Here is a 17,386-nt window from a genome sequence, read left to right on the forward strand (position 1 = left end):
AATTTAAAAAATAGCTTACAAATCTTTAAGAATGAGCAAATGAAATACACAGAAAGGAACAAAAGGATAATACACCTACATACAAATGATATTCATTGTTACTCATAAGTAGAGAGAAACAAATAAAAGAGCATTTTTCACCTATCAGATTCCCAGATATTGTTAAATATGGTGTGGGGGTGGGGGAGGGAGGTGGTGGGATGGTTAGTGAACATTTACAGACTTCTGGGGAAGTATGAAATGGTTTAAAACTTTTTGGAAGGCAATGTAGCAATGTCTATCAATTTTAAATATACATACACTGTAACCCAGTGATTTTATGGTTAGGAATTTATATATAAACTTGCCTAAGGATGCAAAGATATTAAAAGGATATTCATTTCACATGGTCTGCTAAAGCCAAAATCCTCAAAACAAACTACATGATCACAAATTACGGTATAGCCATACAATGGAAAAACTATGAGGCCATTAGACAGACAGACATCCTGCAAAAAAAGCGGCAGCAATTTGGAATCAGCTCCCACAGGATGTCAAGCCTTAGCAGTACGGTTTCAGCAATATGGGTTCAGCTCAAGCCCAGCTATAACGCTAACATGCTGCTATAAGCCTTTCATAGTAAGCAATGATCTTTTTCTCTTTGGGTCAAATTTTTGTTATCGATTTTCTTTGCACTGATGACATCACATGTTCAAATTTTTTGCTTGTCTTAGCACATGTCGCTGTCCTTCTACCCCAGATTTTTTGAGGGAATGACATTTTTAAGGTTCAGCAATGAAGACTGCTAGCATCTAGCCAATATACACACAAATTCACCCCTTTTAAGTTTAGCCAACTGGGTCAAAAGGCCTAACACTGAAAGGGATTCTTCAAGAAAATATGAATGGCTATCTTAACTCTTAATTCTGTTCTGTGCAAATGGCTTTGTATACCTGTGAGCCACCTATGTTGGCAGGAGGAAACACATCTAAAGAGAAAGCTACTTGGAAACGGAGTGGGAGAAGCAGGAAGGACAAATCCAAACGTGGCAGTATTTCAGAATTAAAAAATGAAGCCTGCCACACACACACACACACACACACAGGAAGAGGAAAACATGAACACTATGAAGCCACTGTGCAAACAGTTAAAAAAAAGGGTTTGGCAATACAAATTTCAATCAGTCTGCATTAATCAAGACTTTAAGATAGTTCTGTTTGGTATGAGGTCTATGGTAGATGAAATAAAAGATCTTCATGGCCGAAATGCACCTCTGCCCGAAGTTCTATGAAAGATTTCCCCTCACCTAATGTCTGACTCTCCAGTGCATCACCCCAGGATTTACTGCTGACTTACCTAGCCTTGGACACAGAATACAAAATTAGCACTAGAGAGTTGGGCTGTTACCTGATCCTAGCCCTGCTACCCCCACCGGCAACAACTACCAAAAAGCACATGCCTCCAAAGCTAGAAGAAATCCCTAAGCTTGTAAGTTATTACATCAAAAGGAACACAGTTCACCATTACTGTGGCACCACTACTCCTTCTTTCTGTTTTCTCAGTCATGTTTACTAACAAGAGAACAAAAGGACTTTTAAATATCAAAATCAATGGAGGGTAAGGATAGGGACAAAGATCTAGTTAAAAACTCAGATTCCCGGCCTTATGTGGACAACTGACTTTTAAAAAGGTATTTGAAGGGGCACCTGGGTGGCTCAGTGGGTTAAAGCCTCTGCCTTCGGCTCAGGTCATATCTCAGGGTCCCGGGATTGAGTCCCGCATCGGGCTCTCTGCTCAGCAGGGAGCCTGCTTCCCTTCCTCTCTCTCTGCCTGCCTCTCTGCCTACTTGTGATCTCTCTCTGTCAAATAAATAAGTAAAATCTTTAAAAAAAAAAAAAAAGGTATTTGAAAAGAAAGATTACCAACCATCACCTATTTATTTACACACAACAGTGGTCTAGTGAACACCAAGACTCCGGGAGCCTAGTGTTCTGTCTGAATGCTCTCAGATCCTCCAGCTCCACCTGGGACCATCAACTACTCTTTAATCCATCCCAACATGATAAACTGGTAAAGCCAATGCATCCTTATGTATTCTATCTGCCTCTGTCATACACATTTTGTTTCTTGAGAAGATAACAAGCTAATGTTCAGCAGGAACTTCACTGGTTTTTTTTTTTTTTTTTTTTTTTCTAAATAGCAAATCAAATAATTTAAAAGAACAGTCATATCTTTGGCCCCAAATACATGTAGTATGAAAGCAGTGAACAACTCTAGGATTTATCGTAATCTTTTCTCATCTTCCTTCCCTCTTCCCTACAAAAGAAAACCACTTATTCTAATATAGGCCCAAATATGAGGTTGCCAACTAAGAACCCTAAAAGGTTCTTAGCAGGGGATACACTTAGACCCACAAAATCTAGGACCTTCACCCAAAAATGACTATCATTTTTTGATAAACCTGAGGAGATCCTCCAAGTAGCAATCAAGACTGGCAGCAACAAGGTTTTTTGTTTGTTTGTTTGTTTGTTTGTTTTTCCCACTGAAAAACCATTTATGCATGCCCGCTGTGGGCCCTGCCGGGTGTGACAAGGATACAGCTGTGGATCAGAAACAGCATTTACCCCCATCCCTTCCCTGGGACAGTCCATTAGAGGGAGGCCTGAGCTGCAAGGACGTGTAGACCCCAATAAAGAGTCCCCAGACTCAACCAGGCTTTGCAGTTCACCTGTCACGATGACGAGGCAGAGAGGACCTGAACAACGTTTATTTTAAGGTACTTCTCCAGAGCACCTATGTGCAGCACCACTGGTATTAGAGTTATTAGAATTTTTGGATTTGGGAATGATTCAAGAAACATTTGACTTTTTAGCGTAAGGCAAAAATCAAGCTCTGGCTCTACCACAAATGAAAAGAAAATTCCATGTATCTGTACATCTGCCTCTCTGAGCAGGGAAATAATTCTCCCTAATCAGCAATACGTATCAAAAGCAAACTTTCATGTAGAGTAATGCACATAACTACAGCACCTAAGCCCTGCCACTTGACTCAATTACTTTTGCTTAAAGCTATTCAGAGAAGAGAGATGAGTTCGACTCTGCTTCTCCTTTGCCTTGTCACAAACAACAACAAAGCAGTGAAAACATGAGCAGAGGATATGGACAGCGCTTTCCAGAGGCTGAACTGCCACTTTAATTAAGTCAAAGGCGTATGTATGGAGAGTAAAGCTGCCTAAAATGAAACCAGAAGTAAGTTTAATTCAGAAAGAACATGGATCTCTGCTTAGTCCTTTGAGCTAAAGAAAAAAATAAAAAAAAATAATAATAATATAAAATTCCATCAATGGGAACCATGTACTCCACCAATTTCAAGACAAACACTGTATCTTCTTTGGTTCCACAGACAACCTTTTGAACCCAAAGAGAAGGCAAGATGACTTATGACTTAAAAGGAACTCTCTGGGTACTGTGCATTACTGCCCACTTCTCCAGATGTGTGAAAAAATAATTACTCTTGGGGCACTTGGGTGGCTCAGTGGGTTAAGCCTCTGCCTTCGGCTCAGGTCATGATCCCAGGGTCCTGGGATCGAGCCCTGCATATAAGGTGGGGGGGGAGGCACGTGTCTCTGCTCAGCAGGGAGACTGCTTCGCCCCTCTGTGTCTGCTTCTCTGCCTACTTGTGATCTCTCGCTCTCTGTCAAATAGATAGATAGATAGATAGATAGATAGATAGATAGATAGATAGATAAAATTACTCTTGATCGCACTGGTGCTTCTCTGGGTGATTTTCCTTGCCCACAAATCTGATCTAACAGTGCTGAGATAATATAATTTAAGCATTCTCCATTTGTTAACATGTAAGAGGTAGGCAAGCAGACTAGAGAGCAGAAAGGAACCAAGAGTCTAAGGGGAAGGAAATGCTTTCCTTCTAAAATTTTCACATACAACTCATTCCTAATCGTGGTTGCGCTAATCCAAATGACTCTAATGCTTTTCTCCACATGGAACCAAAGTGGTTACTTCAGGGAAGAATTTAATCCAGTTCCTCTTGCATGTTAAAGGTATTTTTTGTTTTTCGTTTTTTTGTTTGTTTGTTTTGAAATCAGGGAGTAGCTGACTTCATTCAATAGGGGCAGTTACAGTAACCCAAGGGCTGCTTTTCCTTTAAAAAAAAAATATATATATATATATATTAAGAGACAGTCCTTATCAGACTCCCCCTCCTTAGATGTTTTGGGAGAAAGTTGCTGTAGAGCAGGAACTCTGTCACCCAAGCTCACAGGCCCTGTATGAATCTGATTAAAACTTATTCACAGAAAAATGCACAAGAAACAGAATTCTGCAAATCAGTCTATGGACCCAGGTTAAGAACTTCTGGCCTATGGATAGACAAGACTTTGGAAAAGATGAGGTCAGTGCAGGGGGGAGTGACATCCTTTAGGTCTAAAACAGAACCTTTCCCTTCCTTAACCAACAAGTAGGAAAATGGCAAGAGTACTACCACAGGCTCATTAAGAATGTGGGGTTCCACTCACAGGCAGTTCAGGCTTGGGAGCTTGGCTCTGGCCTGGGGATGTACTGCAGTCTATGACTGTCTATCCAATCTTACCTTCCTCTGTGGCCTGAAGACTCCAGTGGTCTATAAAGTATTCCTACTGTCTTCTCTCTCCTTTTATACCTCTATGTACTTTCCAAATATAACTCTAATACTTCTAATCCATCTTGGGGTCTGCTTCTAAGAGGACTTAGACTAACCCACCTGCAGTTGTTGATGCTTCCACAGCACCTTCATGCAGGTCCCTGAGGACAGGACCTTGGATTCCTCCAATTCTCACTCCAGTAACACCTTTCAACACAGGAACTATGCCTCTTTAGAGGATAACTTCTTACTCAGCGGGATGAAGCTCCTGGAAGCCAAGAGACCAATGATGTTCTGGTTTCACAGACACCACAGGTAGTTCTGAAATTTTTGCCTCCAGGTTAAGCACCAACAGTATGACAGGAATTGGCATGGAAGCCCAAATTAATATAAGGTAAGACGTGTAAAAGGCCTTACATCTGTCAGTCCTGAATATATGAAAAAATACACACACACACACGCGCGCGCGCACGCACACACACGTGTGTGTGTGTGTATGTGTGTGGCCCTGACTAATGCTAGAGAAATCCTTCACATTTACAGTATTATTAAACATGGACCTGGGGGCACCTGGGTGGCTCAGTTGGTTAAGTGTCTGCCTTTGGCTCATGATCCTGAGATCCTGGGATCAAGCCTCATGTTGGGCTCCCTGCTCAACAGGACGCCTGCTTCTCCTTCTCCCTCTGCCCCCGACTCGTGCTTGCTCTCTCTATCTAGTGCTCTCAAATACATAAAACCTTAAAATAAGATAAACGTGGAATTGTACATTCATAACCAAGTTCTGAAAAATGATGACACTATTCGACAAGGAGAAGAAACAGGTCAAATAAAAACAAAATCCTATTCCAAAGTATAAGTTACCTTCTGTATTCACCAGAGATTCCAACAACAGTGAGTATTAGACTCAAAGTCAGTTCTTACGCGTGCCAGTAGGAGCTATTAAGTATGCAAATGCTCTGTTACATGGGGGCTACAATGCCCCAAATCAAGCTCAGTCCTTTTAGATGAAGGAGTAAGTGAGATCCAGAGGTAAATACGAGGGACTATACCAGAATCCAACCATGTTCTATCACTTGCCCTAAATCACTTCTGTTCTAGGTTTATGTTTATTTAGGGCATGCAGTATTAAATGACAGTATCACCCTTATTCTCCTAGTAAGACATCTAAAGATCAAATCAGCATTATTTTTCAATCAGCACTATGATCAAAACATCGTTGTAAAATGAGACAGAAAAGGAGAAATCTTTTTAACTCAATTTCCCCTTCAATTCTCAAGGAGCAAAAGTAACCAAATACTTTGTATTGTAAGGATTTCCCCCCCCCCTTCATTCTTGGTTTATGATGTTAAGCTCTTAATGACAAGAAGCCAAGCCCACCTTGGCTAGTTTTCCAACACATCTAAAGCAAATCATAGTCAGACTTCTATTTTCACCAAGCATGACAACAAGGTGACTGAGTAGCTTTCCAAACTACCGGAGCAGCAGGCACTACCTCACACAGGCCAGCGTTAAATCTGCACTTCACAAATCGTGCAGGCTCCTGCCCATGTAGATGATCTCTCTCTGCAGAGCCGGCAGTCTAACACTGGCTCTTCCAAGCATTAAAAATCATCACTCTGGTATCCCAACTCACTGTTCAGACGGGTCTTCCTGAATGCAGCCTTTATTATACCTCACTGCTGCTTCCTGCACTGAAGGAATACCATGTTTTTAAGTCAGGGGTCCTCTTTCTTGCTTTATTACAATCAAGGGGTCTTACAGCGACCCTGATGCTGTTACAAAGCACAGTGCTTTATAACAGTAAAGCTTCTGGAAAACCCAAACAAAAGACACGTCACCCGGTGACGTCAGCCTATATACAGTTCTGTGTGGTCGCAGCACATAAGCAATTCCATTCTTGTGCCGTTTCTCGGAAAAGCTTTTCAGTAAATGCACTCATGCTGCTCCAGGAGCTCTTCTCTGCAACAAGCCGCCCATCTGCCATCAACAAGTTAAGACCGAGGGAACTAACGGCTGCGGAAAGGAGAGACTGAAGCTTTGATTAACCAGCCGAGCAGTTAAAGGAGGACAAAATTAATAACTTACATTCAAAACTGATTAAGGGAAGCAGAAAGGACGCAGAAAATGAAACCAATGCTTTCAAGAGGAATATCCTAAGGAAAAAAATAACTCACCCTGGTGGATTCAATTTTGCTCAGAAAGCCTGGGACACAGAAAACAGGAAACTGGTCAAAGGCTCCTGCATGTTAGAGCCTTTTACAGACTCACTGCGTTGAGTCTAACAACCGCGACTGAATGCAGCCTCCAATGTGCTCAGAAGAATGGGTAAGTCCATGCATTTATGTGTCTTGTACAGTCAGCAAGGAATCGTGCTTTTTAAAATAAGCCACTGAATTCATGTTTTATGAAAGAAATCACTGTCAAATTTCTGGATTTTGAGGTTTAGGTAATAGCCTATATTGCTAATGACAGAACATGCTCTATTTTCTTAATGGTTTAAGTTTTGTTCTAGTCATACTAACAAGGTTAGTTTTCCTGCAGCAAATGAAAAATAAGTTATATGCAGTGAAATCTTTCGCCATAATGTTGTTTTTTTTTTTAACAGCTCATACATTCTGCTGAAAAATATCCTATCTTCTTGTTTTCCTTAAATTATATTCTGCAGGCTTACATTTCAAGTGGCCATTAGGGGCCCCTATGCTGGCAGCAATATATGCAATGAGTATGGTTTTAAAAATGCTGCCTGCCCTGGGTATGGCGTGTCCACCCAAATGCCGCTGCGAGAAGCTGCTCTTCTACTGCGACTCTCAGGGCTTCCGCTCAGTGCCAAACGCCACAGACAAGGGCTCTCTGGGCCTGTCCCTGAGGCACAATCACATCACAGAGCTCGAAAGGGATCAATTTGCCAGCTTCAGTCAACTTACCTGGCTCCACTTAGACCACAATCAAATTTCAACAGTAAAAGAAGATGCTTTTCAAGGACTATATAAACTTAAGGAATTAATCTTAAGTTCCAACAAAATATTTTACTTGCCAAACACAACTTTTACTCAACTGATTAACCTGCAAAATTTGGACCTGTCTTTTAATCAGCTGTCATCTCTGCACCCAGAGCTCTTCTACGGCCTTCGGAAGCTGCAGACCTTGCATTTACGGTCCAACTCCCTGCGGACTATCCCAGTACGTCTGTTCTGGGACTGTCGTAGTCTCGAGTTTCTGGATTTGAGCACAAACCGTTTGCGAAGTTTGGCTCGCAATGGATTTGCAGGATTAATCAAACTGAGAGAGCTTCACCTAGAGCACAACCAGCTGACGAAGATTAATTTTGCTCATTTCCTACGGCTAAGCAGTCTGCACACACTATTCTTACAATGGAACAAAATTAGCAACTTGACATGTGGAATGGAGTGGACCTGGGGCACTTTAGAAAAGCTAGACTTGACTGGAAATGAAATCAAAGCCATCGACCCGACAGTGTTTGAAACGATGCCTAATCTTAAAATTCTTCTCATGGATAACAACAAGTTAAATAGCCTTGATTCCAAGATCTTAAACTCCCTGAGATCCCTCACAACCGTCGGCCTCTCTGGCAATCTGTGGGAATGCAGCCCTCGAATATGTGCTTTGGCCTCCTGGCTGGGCAGTTTCCAAGGTCGGTGGGAACATTCCATCCTATGTCACAGCCCTGACCACACCCAAGGAGAGGATATACTAGATGCAGTCCACGGATTTCAGCTCTGCTGGAATTTATCAACCACTGTCACTGCCATGGCTACAACTTATAGAGATCCAACCACTGAATACACAAAAAGAATAAGCTCATCAAGTTACCATGTGGGAGACAAAGAAATCCCAACTACTGCAGGCATAGCAGTTACTACTGAGGAACACTTTCCCGAACCAGACAATGCCATCTTCACTCAGCGGGTAATTACAGGAACAATGGCTTTATTGTTTTCTTTCTTTTTTATTATTTTTATAGTGTTCATCTCCAGGAAGTGCTGCCCTCCCACTTTAAGAAGAATTAGGCAGTGCTCAATGATTCAGAACCACAGGCAGCTCCGATCCCAAACACGACTCCATATGTCAAACATGTCAGACCAAGGACCGTATAATGAATATGAACCCACCCATGAAGGACCCTTCATCATCATTAATGGTTATGGACAGTGCAAGTGTCAGCAGCTGCCATACAAAGAATGTGAAGTATAATATCGGCCCGTCATCAAAAATTACATCAGATAAGTAACCTATTTTACATAGTAGGGGCTAAATACATACCTAATTTTTACCAATGGTGACATTAAGCCTAATTTTCCAAATCAAGTGGAGACTTAAGTTTTTGAAGTGTTGAAGTATTTTTAATTTTTTTTATGAAACCATATTTTAAGTGTTATATGAAGCAAAGCTCTTATTAATTTGCACTCTTGTTGCAAAGTCTAAAAATGCTTACTTCAAAATAAGACATTTCATGTATGTAATTATAAACTATTATGTGTAAACATTTACACTAAGGTCTCCATATGCTATTTTTTTCCTACTGAAAACAGTTTGGAAAGAAGCTACTGAGCAGAAAAAGATATGGATCAATACTTGTTAGATCACTGCTCTCCATCCCAAGTACCACAACTGGCTTGCTGCTTAAAAGGAGGCTTAGCAAAGTTCCCTTATATGATAATTTGGTATTTACTCAAATCTACAATTTACTGCCAGTGTGGGAAGTAGAATTTGATGTATGCTGAAGACTGGTAAATATTAAACACTCTTCTTCCAGAGTTTTTGCCTGGGTTGGTAGATACTATCGAAGTCCACATTATGAAATCAGAACGCTTTATGTAATTCTAATAAACTGAGTGACTCTTTAATATATTTAAATAATGAATCCAAGTGATTGTGAAAAGGTCTCATTACAATGAAATCAACAGTAAATAATTACACTGACTTCATGTGACATATCTCTAGTTTTACTTATAATGGAAATGTTGATTTTTGTGGCATTTAGACAATTTTCTTAAACTAGTATTAAATCACCGTTTTACTAATTAGTTTACTAAATCCTATATTTACATTTACATGTAAAAAAAGATTTAGAAATTATTTTGGAGAGAAAAGAGACAAACTGAGTCAATTTAACATCCTGTGACCTGCTCCCTCTAGTTTGAAAGCACACACAAAAAATTCTCCCTCCCTCCATGATCAAAGATGCCTTGACAAAGGGGTTTAAACCTCTTTCTTCTGCCTTCTCCTGATCTTCAAACCTCAAAAAGCCAAATTAAAAATAATTGGCTAGCAAGAGGCATAACACTAGTTCTTAATAGAATACAGTATAATGGAACAAAGAAAAAAATCACTTTCTAAATATTATATGCTGAAATGTGGCTATTTAATAAAGATATCTATCCATACTATAAGAACAGTTCCTTCTAAGTGAAGGGAACAACATATTACTGAGGAGAACATTCTACATGCCTATACAGCCACACAGCGGTAATGCAAAGGTGGCATGGAGGTGAAGGGATGAAAGGGAAAGGCAGCATTTTGAAATGTGACCCAAAGAAACAGTATAGCTTAAGTTAAAAGACAGGCATGAGTGAGGCAAAGGTTAACTACACAATCTGCATCAAACAGGGCAAGGCCCTGGGACCTGCAGCTGAAAAGGGGAGAAAGTGTTAATAAAAACAATCCATCATTAACAAATGGTAACGATGCCATACTTTTCATGCAGAAAAGAGCCATAAGTATCTCATTTCTTTGATTATGATTTCTACAAAGAAACTATGACATATTTGGGATTTAGATCCAAGTCATCATTTCATATAGAATTTTTCCATAAAAGAGGTTTCTTGCATGTAGTAGCAAAACCCATTAAATTAGACTGGCTTAATTTTAGAAAAGTGAGCACTTCTACAACTGACATTGGCTCTATGTGAAAAAAGGCATATATCTTTAGAGAAAACCACTACCGTTAAAACAAACAAACAAACAAACAAACAAACAAAAAAACCCCAGCTAATCTTTCCCTTAATATGACCATTAACACGTTATCCTTCTATCCAAGGCATGTTTTCTTTCCAGGACTGAACTGCAAACATGCTAAGACTACAGTTTAACCCATGAGATTTAACTGTAATTTTTTTCTTCTTTAATAGTAAGAGAGGGGTGTCTACCTACATTTCAAAGAAAACGTCTATCAGTAAAAACGCAGATGAGATCACAAATTAAGGTAAAAATGTGCTCTCTATATTTTTTAGGGTGGGTAGATTAGTTTGGCAAAGTCTCAGCCCAGCTGTGTTCAGCTGATCTTGAGCGGTGAGCATTTCATTTCTTATTAAACCAGACCCTGGGCCTGCCTGAGCAGAGACAGAAGCTGATTTTACGGCATAGAGCGCAGATCATCGCTTCCCTATGGGGGGGCTGGATCAGAAGCCCCATTACAAATGAGAGCTCCATGAGCTAAAATTTACCAACCCATTTATCAGGGTAACCATGGCCATTTGTCAGGGTAAGCTTTGTCACAACACAACTGTGCCCTGAACACACAGATTCCACTAGCCCTAAAGGATAGCACTGGAGTATTTTCTGTCATTTCATCCACAGCCAACATTAACTGAAACTGTGAAGAGAAGGATGAGAAATACCGGCTAAAAATTCCCACATAAATATTAAAGATTACCTTTAGTAAAATGGACCATCAACTGACAAAATCCTTCATGTGTGTAGAAAAGTAAAGTGGGAAAGCAAGCAATTCAGTAAATTCTGGGAAACAGCATAGCAAAGCCACTAAGGAATACTTTCCAGTCGAAAACTATAAAAATTTTTTGCCCTACATTTTTTTGGTAATGCTCTCAGAGAAAAGTAACAGTGCCAGACAGCATTTTCCTTTTTCATTTAAAGTACAAACTTCCCTTTTCAACTGCTTGTAGAAGGCAGGATTCTAGTGAATTCTGGCCTATTTGTGTTTTGGTATCAGCACAGGTTTGAAGATGAGACTGTTAGTCATATGTCCTCTCTTTACCAACTGGCTAGGGTGTAAGAGCATCACAGCTACACTGCAGAACCTGGTAATATGATGTTAGAGCTTTTGTTTCATCAGTGTAGTCTTATCCTTATCCTCTTCAGCGCCTCCCCCCTCCCTCAGATCTTTTTTCACTTTCAAGGTTTGAGGAAAATGACCACTTAAACAAGAACCAGAAAAATAATTAAATCTCTCTGGAAAAAGAAAAGCTAAGAAGGCCATGATACTGTATCCACCTAGTAACCAAGAGCTTGTTTGGAATCGTTTATATTCATTTCTGTAGCTTGCCAGGGATTTCAATCACTTTTCTGAAATCAGAGTGGGCTGATAAATCTGCAAATCCACACACAACTCAGAGAATACCCACTGCCAACATCAAATAGCAAAGATACTAATTTTTTAAGCCAAAAATCTGCACTAACACATGTAATTTCTTAATGTGCCTAAGTTAATTTCTATACCAATTCAATGAATGGAATCGACTGAACTTTCCAACTCCACTAATTATTAAAATCCATCTGCTTATTCTAATGCTAGTCACCAAGAGCTAGACTCCATCTTTCCAATAAAAATGAGCCCTCTGTATCGCTAGGTCCAAATCCTAAAATTCAAAACAGGCATATCATTTTCTTAAGGCATACTTCCTACACATGCTATCAGGGCAAAAAGCTATAAATGTTTTCTTCCTAAAATGTGGATATCTATATGAAATTTTAAAAGAATATTTTGAGAAGCTGACTTACATGATTGTTTTCCTAAAAGAGCAATACAGTGACAGACCTTTCTCAAAGTCTGTTTTGGGACATGATCTTCATATTTCATTGGCTTAAATGCTTCAACCAGAAAAAGATGAAGATAAAAATGATAAGGTCATCTATAGGTAATTAAATACTCCTGTTCTTAATCTAGGGCAAAATCACAGTACTTGAATAAGGCCAAAAACACAAGGAAAATGACTGTTAAGGCTTTCATACAAGCTATTCACACACACATTTGGAAACCTCTGCTACTCCTTCAACTAACATATTCTTCCTTGGTAATCTTAAAAAAAAAAAAAAAAAAAGTCTGATATATGGAATGTTTGGTGAACCTTCCTATCAACACTGAGACTGGACACTAAGAGTACAGTCCAAACACATTGTGTTCAATCACCTTAAGAGCCATTTTTCTGTTTTGTTTTGTTTTTGCTGGGAGGTGGGCAACTGGGTTGGGGGGGGTGGGAAGAAAATACTATTATAATGGGGCCAGGGGGATAACGAAGTGCAGTGTACAGGAAAGATTTGTTATTAAAATTGTGTATACTGTAAAAAGTGGATGTCTTTTTTTTTTTTTAAGCTTTTCCTTGGTAGGCAATCAATTTTGACATGTGAAACTTGAAAAACCATTTGTGACAGAGAAACCTTAAATGAACATTTGTTTTGTACCATATTCTCTACAATGCCAAATATGCCAGTTGAGTAAAGGGCAGTTAATCAACTCTCTTCATCGAGAGAAAGGTTAAACTAAGTGAAGGACGGGGTGGTGGTGGTTGGGTGGGGAGGGGGTTGGGGACAGCCCTAGCCAAAAAGCTACCATGCCAACAGCTAGTAGTTCTGCAATAAGAAGTTGCTCTGTCACAAGCCTTAGGGAATGGACAAACAGCTATCCATAGGGATCACAGGGCCTAAGGTTGGCTTCCTATCCTGCCCAAAAGTGGACTGCCACCACATCCTGAGGAGCTTCAAAAAGACTGCCTGTATCTAGCAAACAGCAACTTGGCCTTTACCTTGGCAGTTCTCTGGTGGGGACAGACACCAACAGCATCTTACACACCATTCCTGAGAGGGATGGCCATAGGTGCTACCATGCTGAGATCTCTAGGATCCCCATATATCCTACCCCACTCTGAGACACCAGCTCAGCAAATATGGATAGGGAAAAGGAAGCTAAGATTTTTAAGTAGTGGCCTTTGCTTGGAATAAACAACCCCAGGATAGGATGCTATGCCTGGGCAGCATGGTGGTGGAGTGGGGTGGAGGGGTGTGCAGAAGTGCCCTGGTCTCAAGGAACTAACTGCCAGGAGCTGCCACATTTGACTGGATGTACTTGCTACTTCTCTAGGCCCAGAGCAATGCAGCAGGACTACACCACAGGAAGAAACAAGGCCTTTCACCCAGGATTAAGGGGATCAGAGAGGCTAAGAGAGCTATCACACCAGGAATCTCAGCAGTAACAAGGGCAGAGACAGGAACCTCAGCACAAAATTTTACTGTCAAACTCATCATGTATGCACTAGAAGGCAGAGGTGATGGTGGTTTCAATTTGCACAAAGAACTGAATTCCTATACTATATGGAGTTAAAAGAGCTTATTAACCTAATTCTCGTACATTTAAATCTTGAAAATCCCATGTAAAGCTACATCTCATTTCTTTATCGGCTATTTTAATTAGTTTTGCCTGTATGCCACAGCATTCTCAGGTTCCCACTCAAATTTATAATAGATTTCTTCAAGGTCTGTTTCAAGTGATTTTTTTCCCTTTCTTTAAATATATCTAACCAGCTGGGTACTCAAATCTCCCTTAGACAAAATGTACTACAAATCGTCTTTCACAAAGAGAGAAAGAGAGGTGAAAAATCATAGCTATTCCAAACATCGCTCCTTCTTAGCATGAGTTCCTCCTCAGCAGCCAAAGTTTTGGGAACACTCTTTAGGGACACATGTTGAGCCTCCCTTCCCCCAGCCACAGGGGACATTAAAGAGAAATTTCTAAAGGCAAGGACAACGAGGCACCCTATCCTGCAAAGTCTGCAAACTGAACATACACCAACCCTTAATACATGGAGGCCCAAGAGCAAAGTCTACCACATGGCCTCCCACATGGGTCTCAGGACCTCCCACCAGCACCCCAACATGAAGAAGCATCTGTGAACAATTAGCCTGAAGGCAGGGCCAATAACTCTACCACCACGCTAAGACACAAGACACTCTTTCCTCACTTGAGAACCAGATTTTAAAACTGCAACCCCAGAGACAAACCCAAAGCAGTTTTACAACTTTCATCAAGACACTTGACCAAAATCTATGGTAGAGAGACAAAAATGTTTTAACTTCAATAACTGACTCTCCATTCAAAATTGTGTTCAGAGCACAAGAACTCCATGTTTAGGCTGTGGTATTTGTACAAAAAAAAATACACATGTGCACCTGCACATATTTACACACACATACACATATGTGTATAATTTAAATATATACATGTAAAACCTATTAAGTTGCTTCTTTTGAAAAATTAGAAACTATACAGCCACTGATATTAGCCCACCTGTTTCATCACCATGAGAAGCAAAAATGTTCCTCGAGATAGACTAAAACATTTCCCATGGCCTAGCTGCCAAATATACAGAGAGCAACTGCTCAGCACCTTACACCTTTGAAAACTATTTATCATTTCATATAACTTACTTCTACGAAGTGAAGGAAACAGAGCTTAATACATTCACATGAACTAAATGGTTCATATATTTTTTAAAGATTTTATTTATTGATTTGAGAGAGAGCCATACAGAGATAGAAAATGAGCAAGGAGGCAGGAGAGAGAGAAGCAGGCTCCCCAATGATCCAGGAGCCCAACGAGGGGCTCGATCCCAGGACCCAGGATCATGACCCGAGTCAAAGGCAGATGTTTAACCAGGTGCCCCAAATGGTTCAAATATGGATATGAAAAGATCAGAAGCAGGGATTCTTAACTCTAAGGGTCCAGGATATGTTTCATAGAAAGCAAGAACCTCTTGAAATTACAATGCAAGTATTTTATGTATGTTTTTATGTATGTCTGAATATTTCACCAGATTCTAAAGGGTTGTGATAACTTATTAAAAGAAAACTTATTTTAAAAAAACTTATTAAAAAAGTTTATTATTAAACTTATTAAAACTTATTAAACTTATTTTTTTTTAAAAGCCCTAGCAGAATGATGGGACAGTTATTTCTAGTGTACACTAATTTGACCTTGACCTTCCCCTGGTGGCTAAGGCAAAGAACAAAACCATGAACTTTCATCTGATAAAAGCAGCACACTAGTTTACTTGGGGTAGAGACACTTAAGTGCAAAACCCTGTGAATTACTTATAAAACAGAGCCAGTTGCAGGATCAGTAAGAAAAAATGTCAGACAGTATCTCCAAGGAGGTTATGAAGAACAGACAGACTTGCTCTTCATGTAAATCCTTGAAAAAGTTAAGAGTAAGAAGCCTACCCAAGCATGTTGCATGCTTTGTGGTGACCCAAGGGTGAATGAAGCCTATACAGTCAGCAAGACTGAATGTGCACCTACTTGGGAGAGCAGTTAATATCTCCTCCTTATCACATCCCTGCGACCCAAACTACAGTGTTCCATCACCTACGAGACACTTGGTGCATATCTGCTCCATTACAACATGAGGAATACAACTTAAAATTTAAAAATCTTCTAACTACACCAGGAATGAAAAGAAGCACATTCCATGGATAATCTTTAGAGCTGATGATAACCCTAACCGCTCTCCTTGGGTAAGAATCTTAAAAGTGGTAACTAATTTTCTAAGAAAGAATGCATTTAAAAACATAAAGCATTCACTGGTCTGATGGCTGTCACAAGTGTAACTGTCCCTCATTCTATAACTATCAGAAAAAAACATTTAGATTTCAAAAGGAGTAAAGAGCACAGTGATTAAGAGACCTATTCCATACCTGTGCCTGTGACCACGGACAAGTCCTTCAACCTCACTGTCCCTCGAGCTTCTCATCCCTAACATGGAATTAATAGTAGTAACAACCAAAGGGGAATCAAATTCACGTAAAGTACTGAGAATAGGCTAGAACAGCGTAAAGGTTCAATAAATGCTTGCTATTTTTTTCACTGCAGCATGTGGAGAGCTAGATGCAAGAGATCCATCAAGTAGAGAATATAATCACATTAAAAACATGTTAGACCTCAGCATTATTTCAGGAACCTCTCTAGCTTCTGGTCTCCTTCCCTCACTAAGCTAATGAATAGTATCCAAAACGAAGACTCATAGCAACAGCTTTTAATAAGCCAACAGACTGGATGTACTTTCTGTGTCTAGTACCGTTATAAAACTAACCACATTACTCACAGCCAAGTAATCTGCTTTATAAAATGTATTATAATATTATGTATGACATTACTTTGGCTTTACGAATCAAGGCTAAATTTCAAAAGATAAAATCCCTAATTCCAAAATTCCTTCTGAGTAAGGCAGTCACTTAAAATCCAGTGATGTCTCTTTTCCTTGTTCAATAAAACTGTATGTGACACATGTATTACCCATTATCATAAACAGATACTATTTTTCAAAAGAAAGAAGAAATAATCTCATTGGTATCTCAGCTTCTGACAAGTTTCTTTTAGGACAAAATACACGGCTGAGGATTAAAGATCACGATTATGTTTATTTTTTTTTTTGCTTAGAAGATAAATGCCTTCAAGTCTACCACATCTAATTTAGGAAGAAGCCCATCCAACTGCGGCAGATTTGGTTTGTAGGCAGATTTGCTAGAATCATTGATATGAAGGGAGGTATGAAAATTTAAAACCACAAAGATAACTTATCAGTTCAGTGCATATAGGAGGGTTATGTTTCATGATTGCTGATGATCCTCCATATTACCAAAATGTTAAATATAAAGCTTGTTCAGAATTAGACTGTCTGAATGAATACACACATTATTATGGCCCAAATTATTTAAGACAAGAACTTTCTTAGTCTTCCTAA

The 17,386-nt window shown here is 39.7% G+C and overlaps 2 protein-coding genes across 2 annotated transcripts in view; one reads left to right on the top strand and one right to left on the bottom strand.

Annotated features, from left to right (window-relative positions):
- The window catches only part of LOC111140819 (catenin alpha 1), a 180,043-nt gene that overhangs the window by 53,899 nt on the left and 108,758 nt on the right, over window positions 1-17,386 (bottom strand). The window lies entirely within an intron of this gene.
- Window positions 6,485-10,600, top strand: LOC111140820 (leucine rich repeat transmembrane neuronal 2). Its single transcript, XM_022493011.1, has 2 exons — window positions 6,485-6,942; window positions 7,283-10,600. The coding sequence occupies exons 1-2, from the start codon at window positions 6,939-6,941 to the stop codon at window positions 8,827-8,829; spliced, it is 1,551 nt and encodes a 516-aa protein (XP_022348719.1). The 5' UTR covers window positions 6,485-6,938; the 3' UTR covers window positions 8,830-10,600.

The sequence above is a fragment of the Enhydra lutris genome, unplaced genomic scaffold, assembly GCF_002288905.1.
Source record: "Enhydra lutris kenyoni isolate GAN:26980312 unplaced genomic scaffold, ASM228890v2 scaffoldscaffold5, whole genome shotgun sequence".
NCBI lineage: Eukaryota > Metazoa > Chordata > Mammalia > Carnivora > Mustelidae > Enhydra > Enhydra lutris.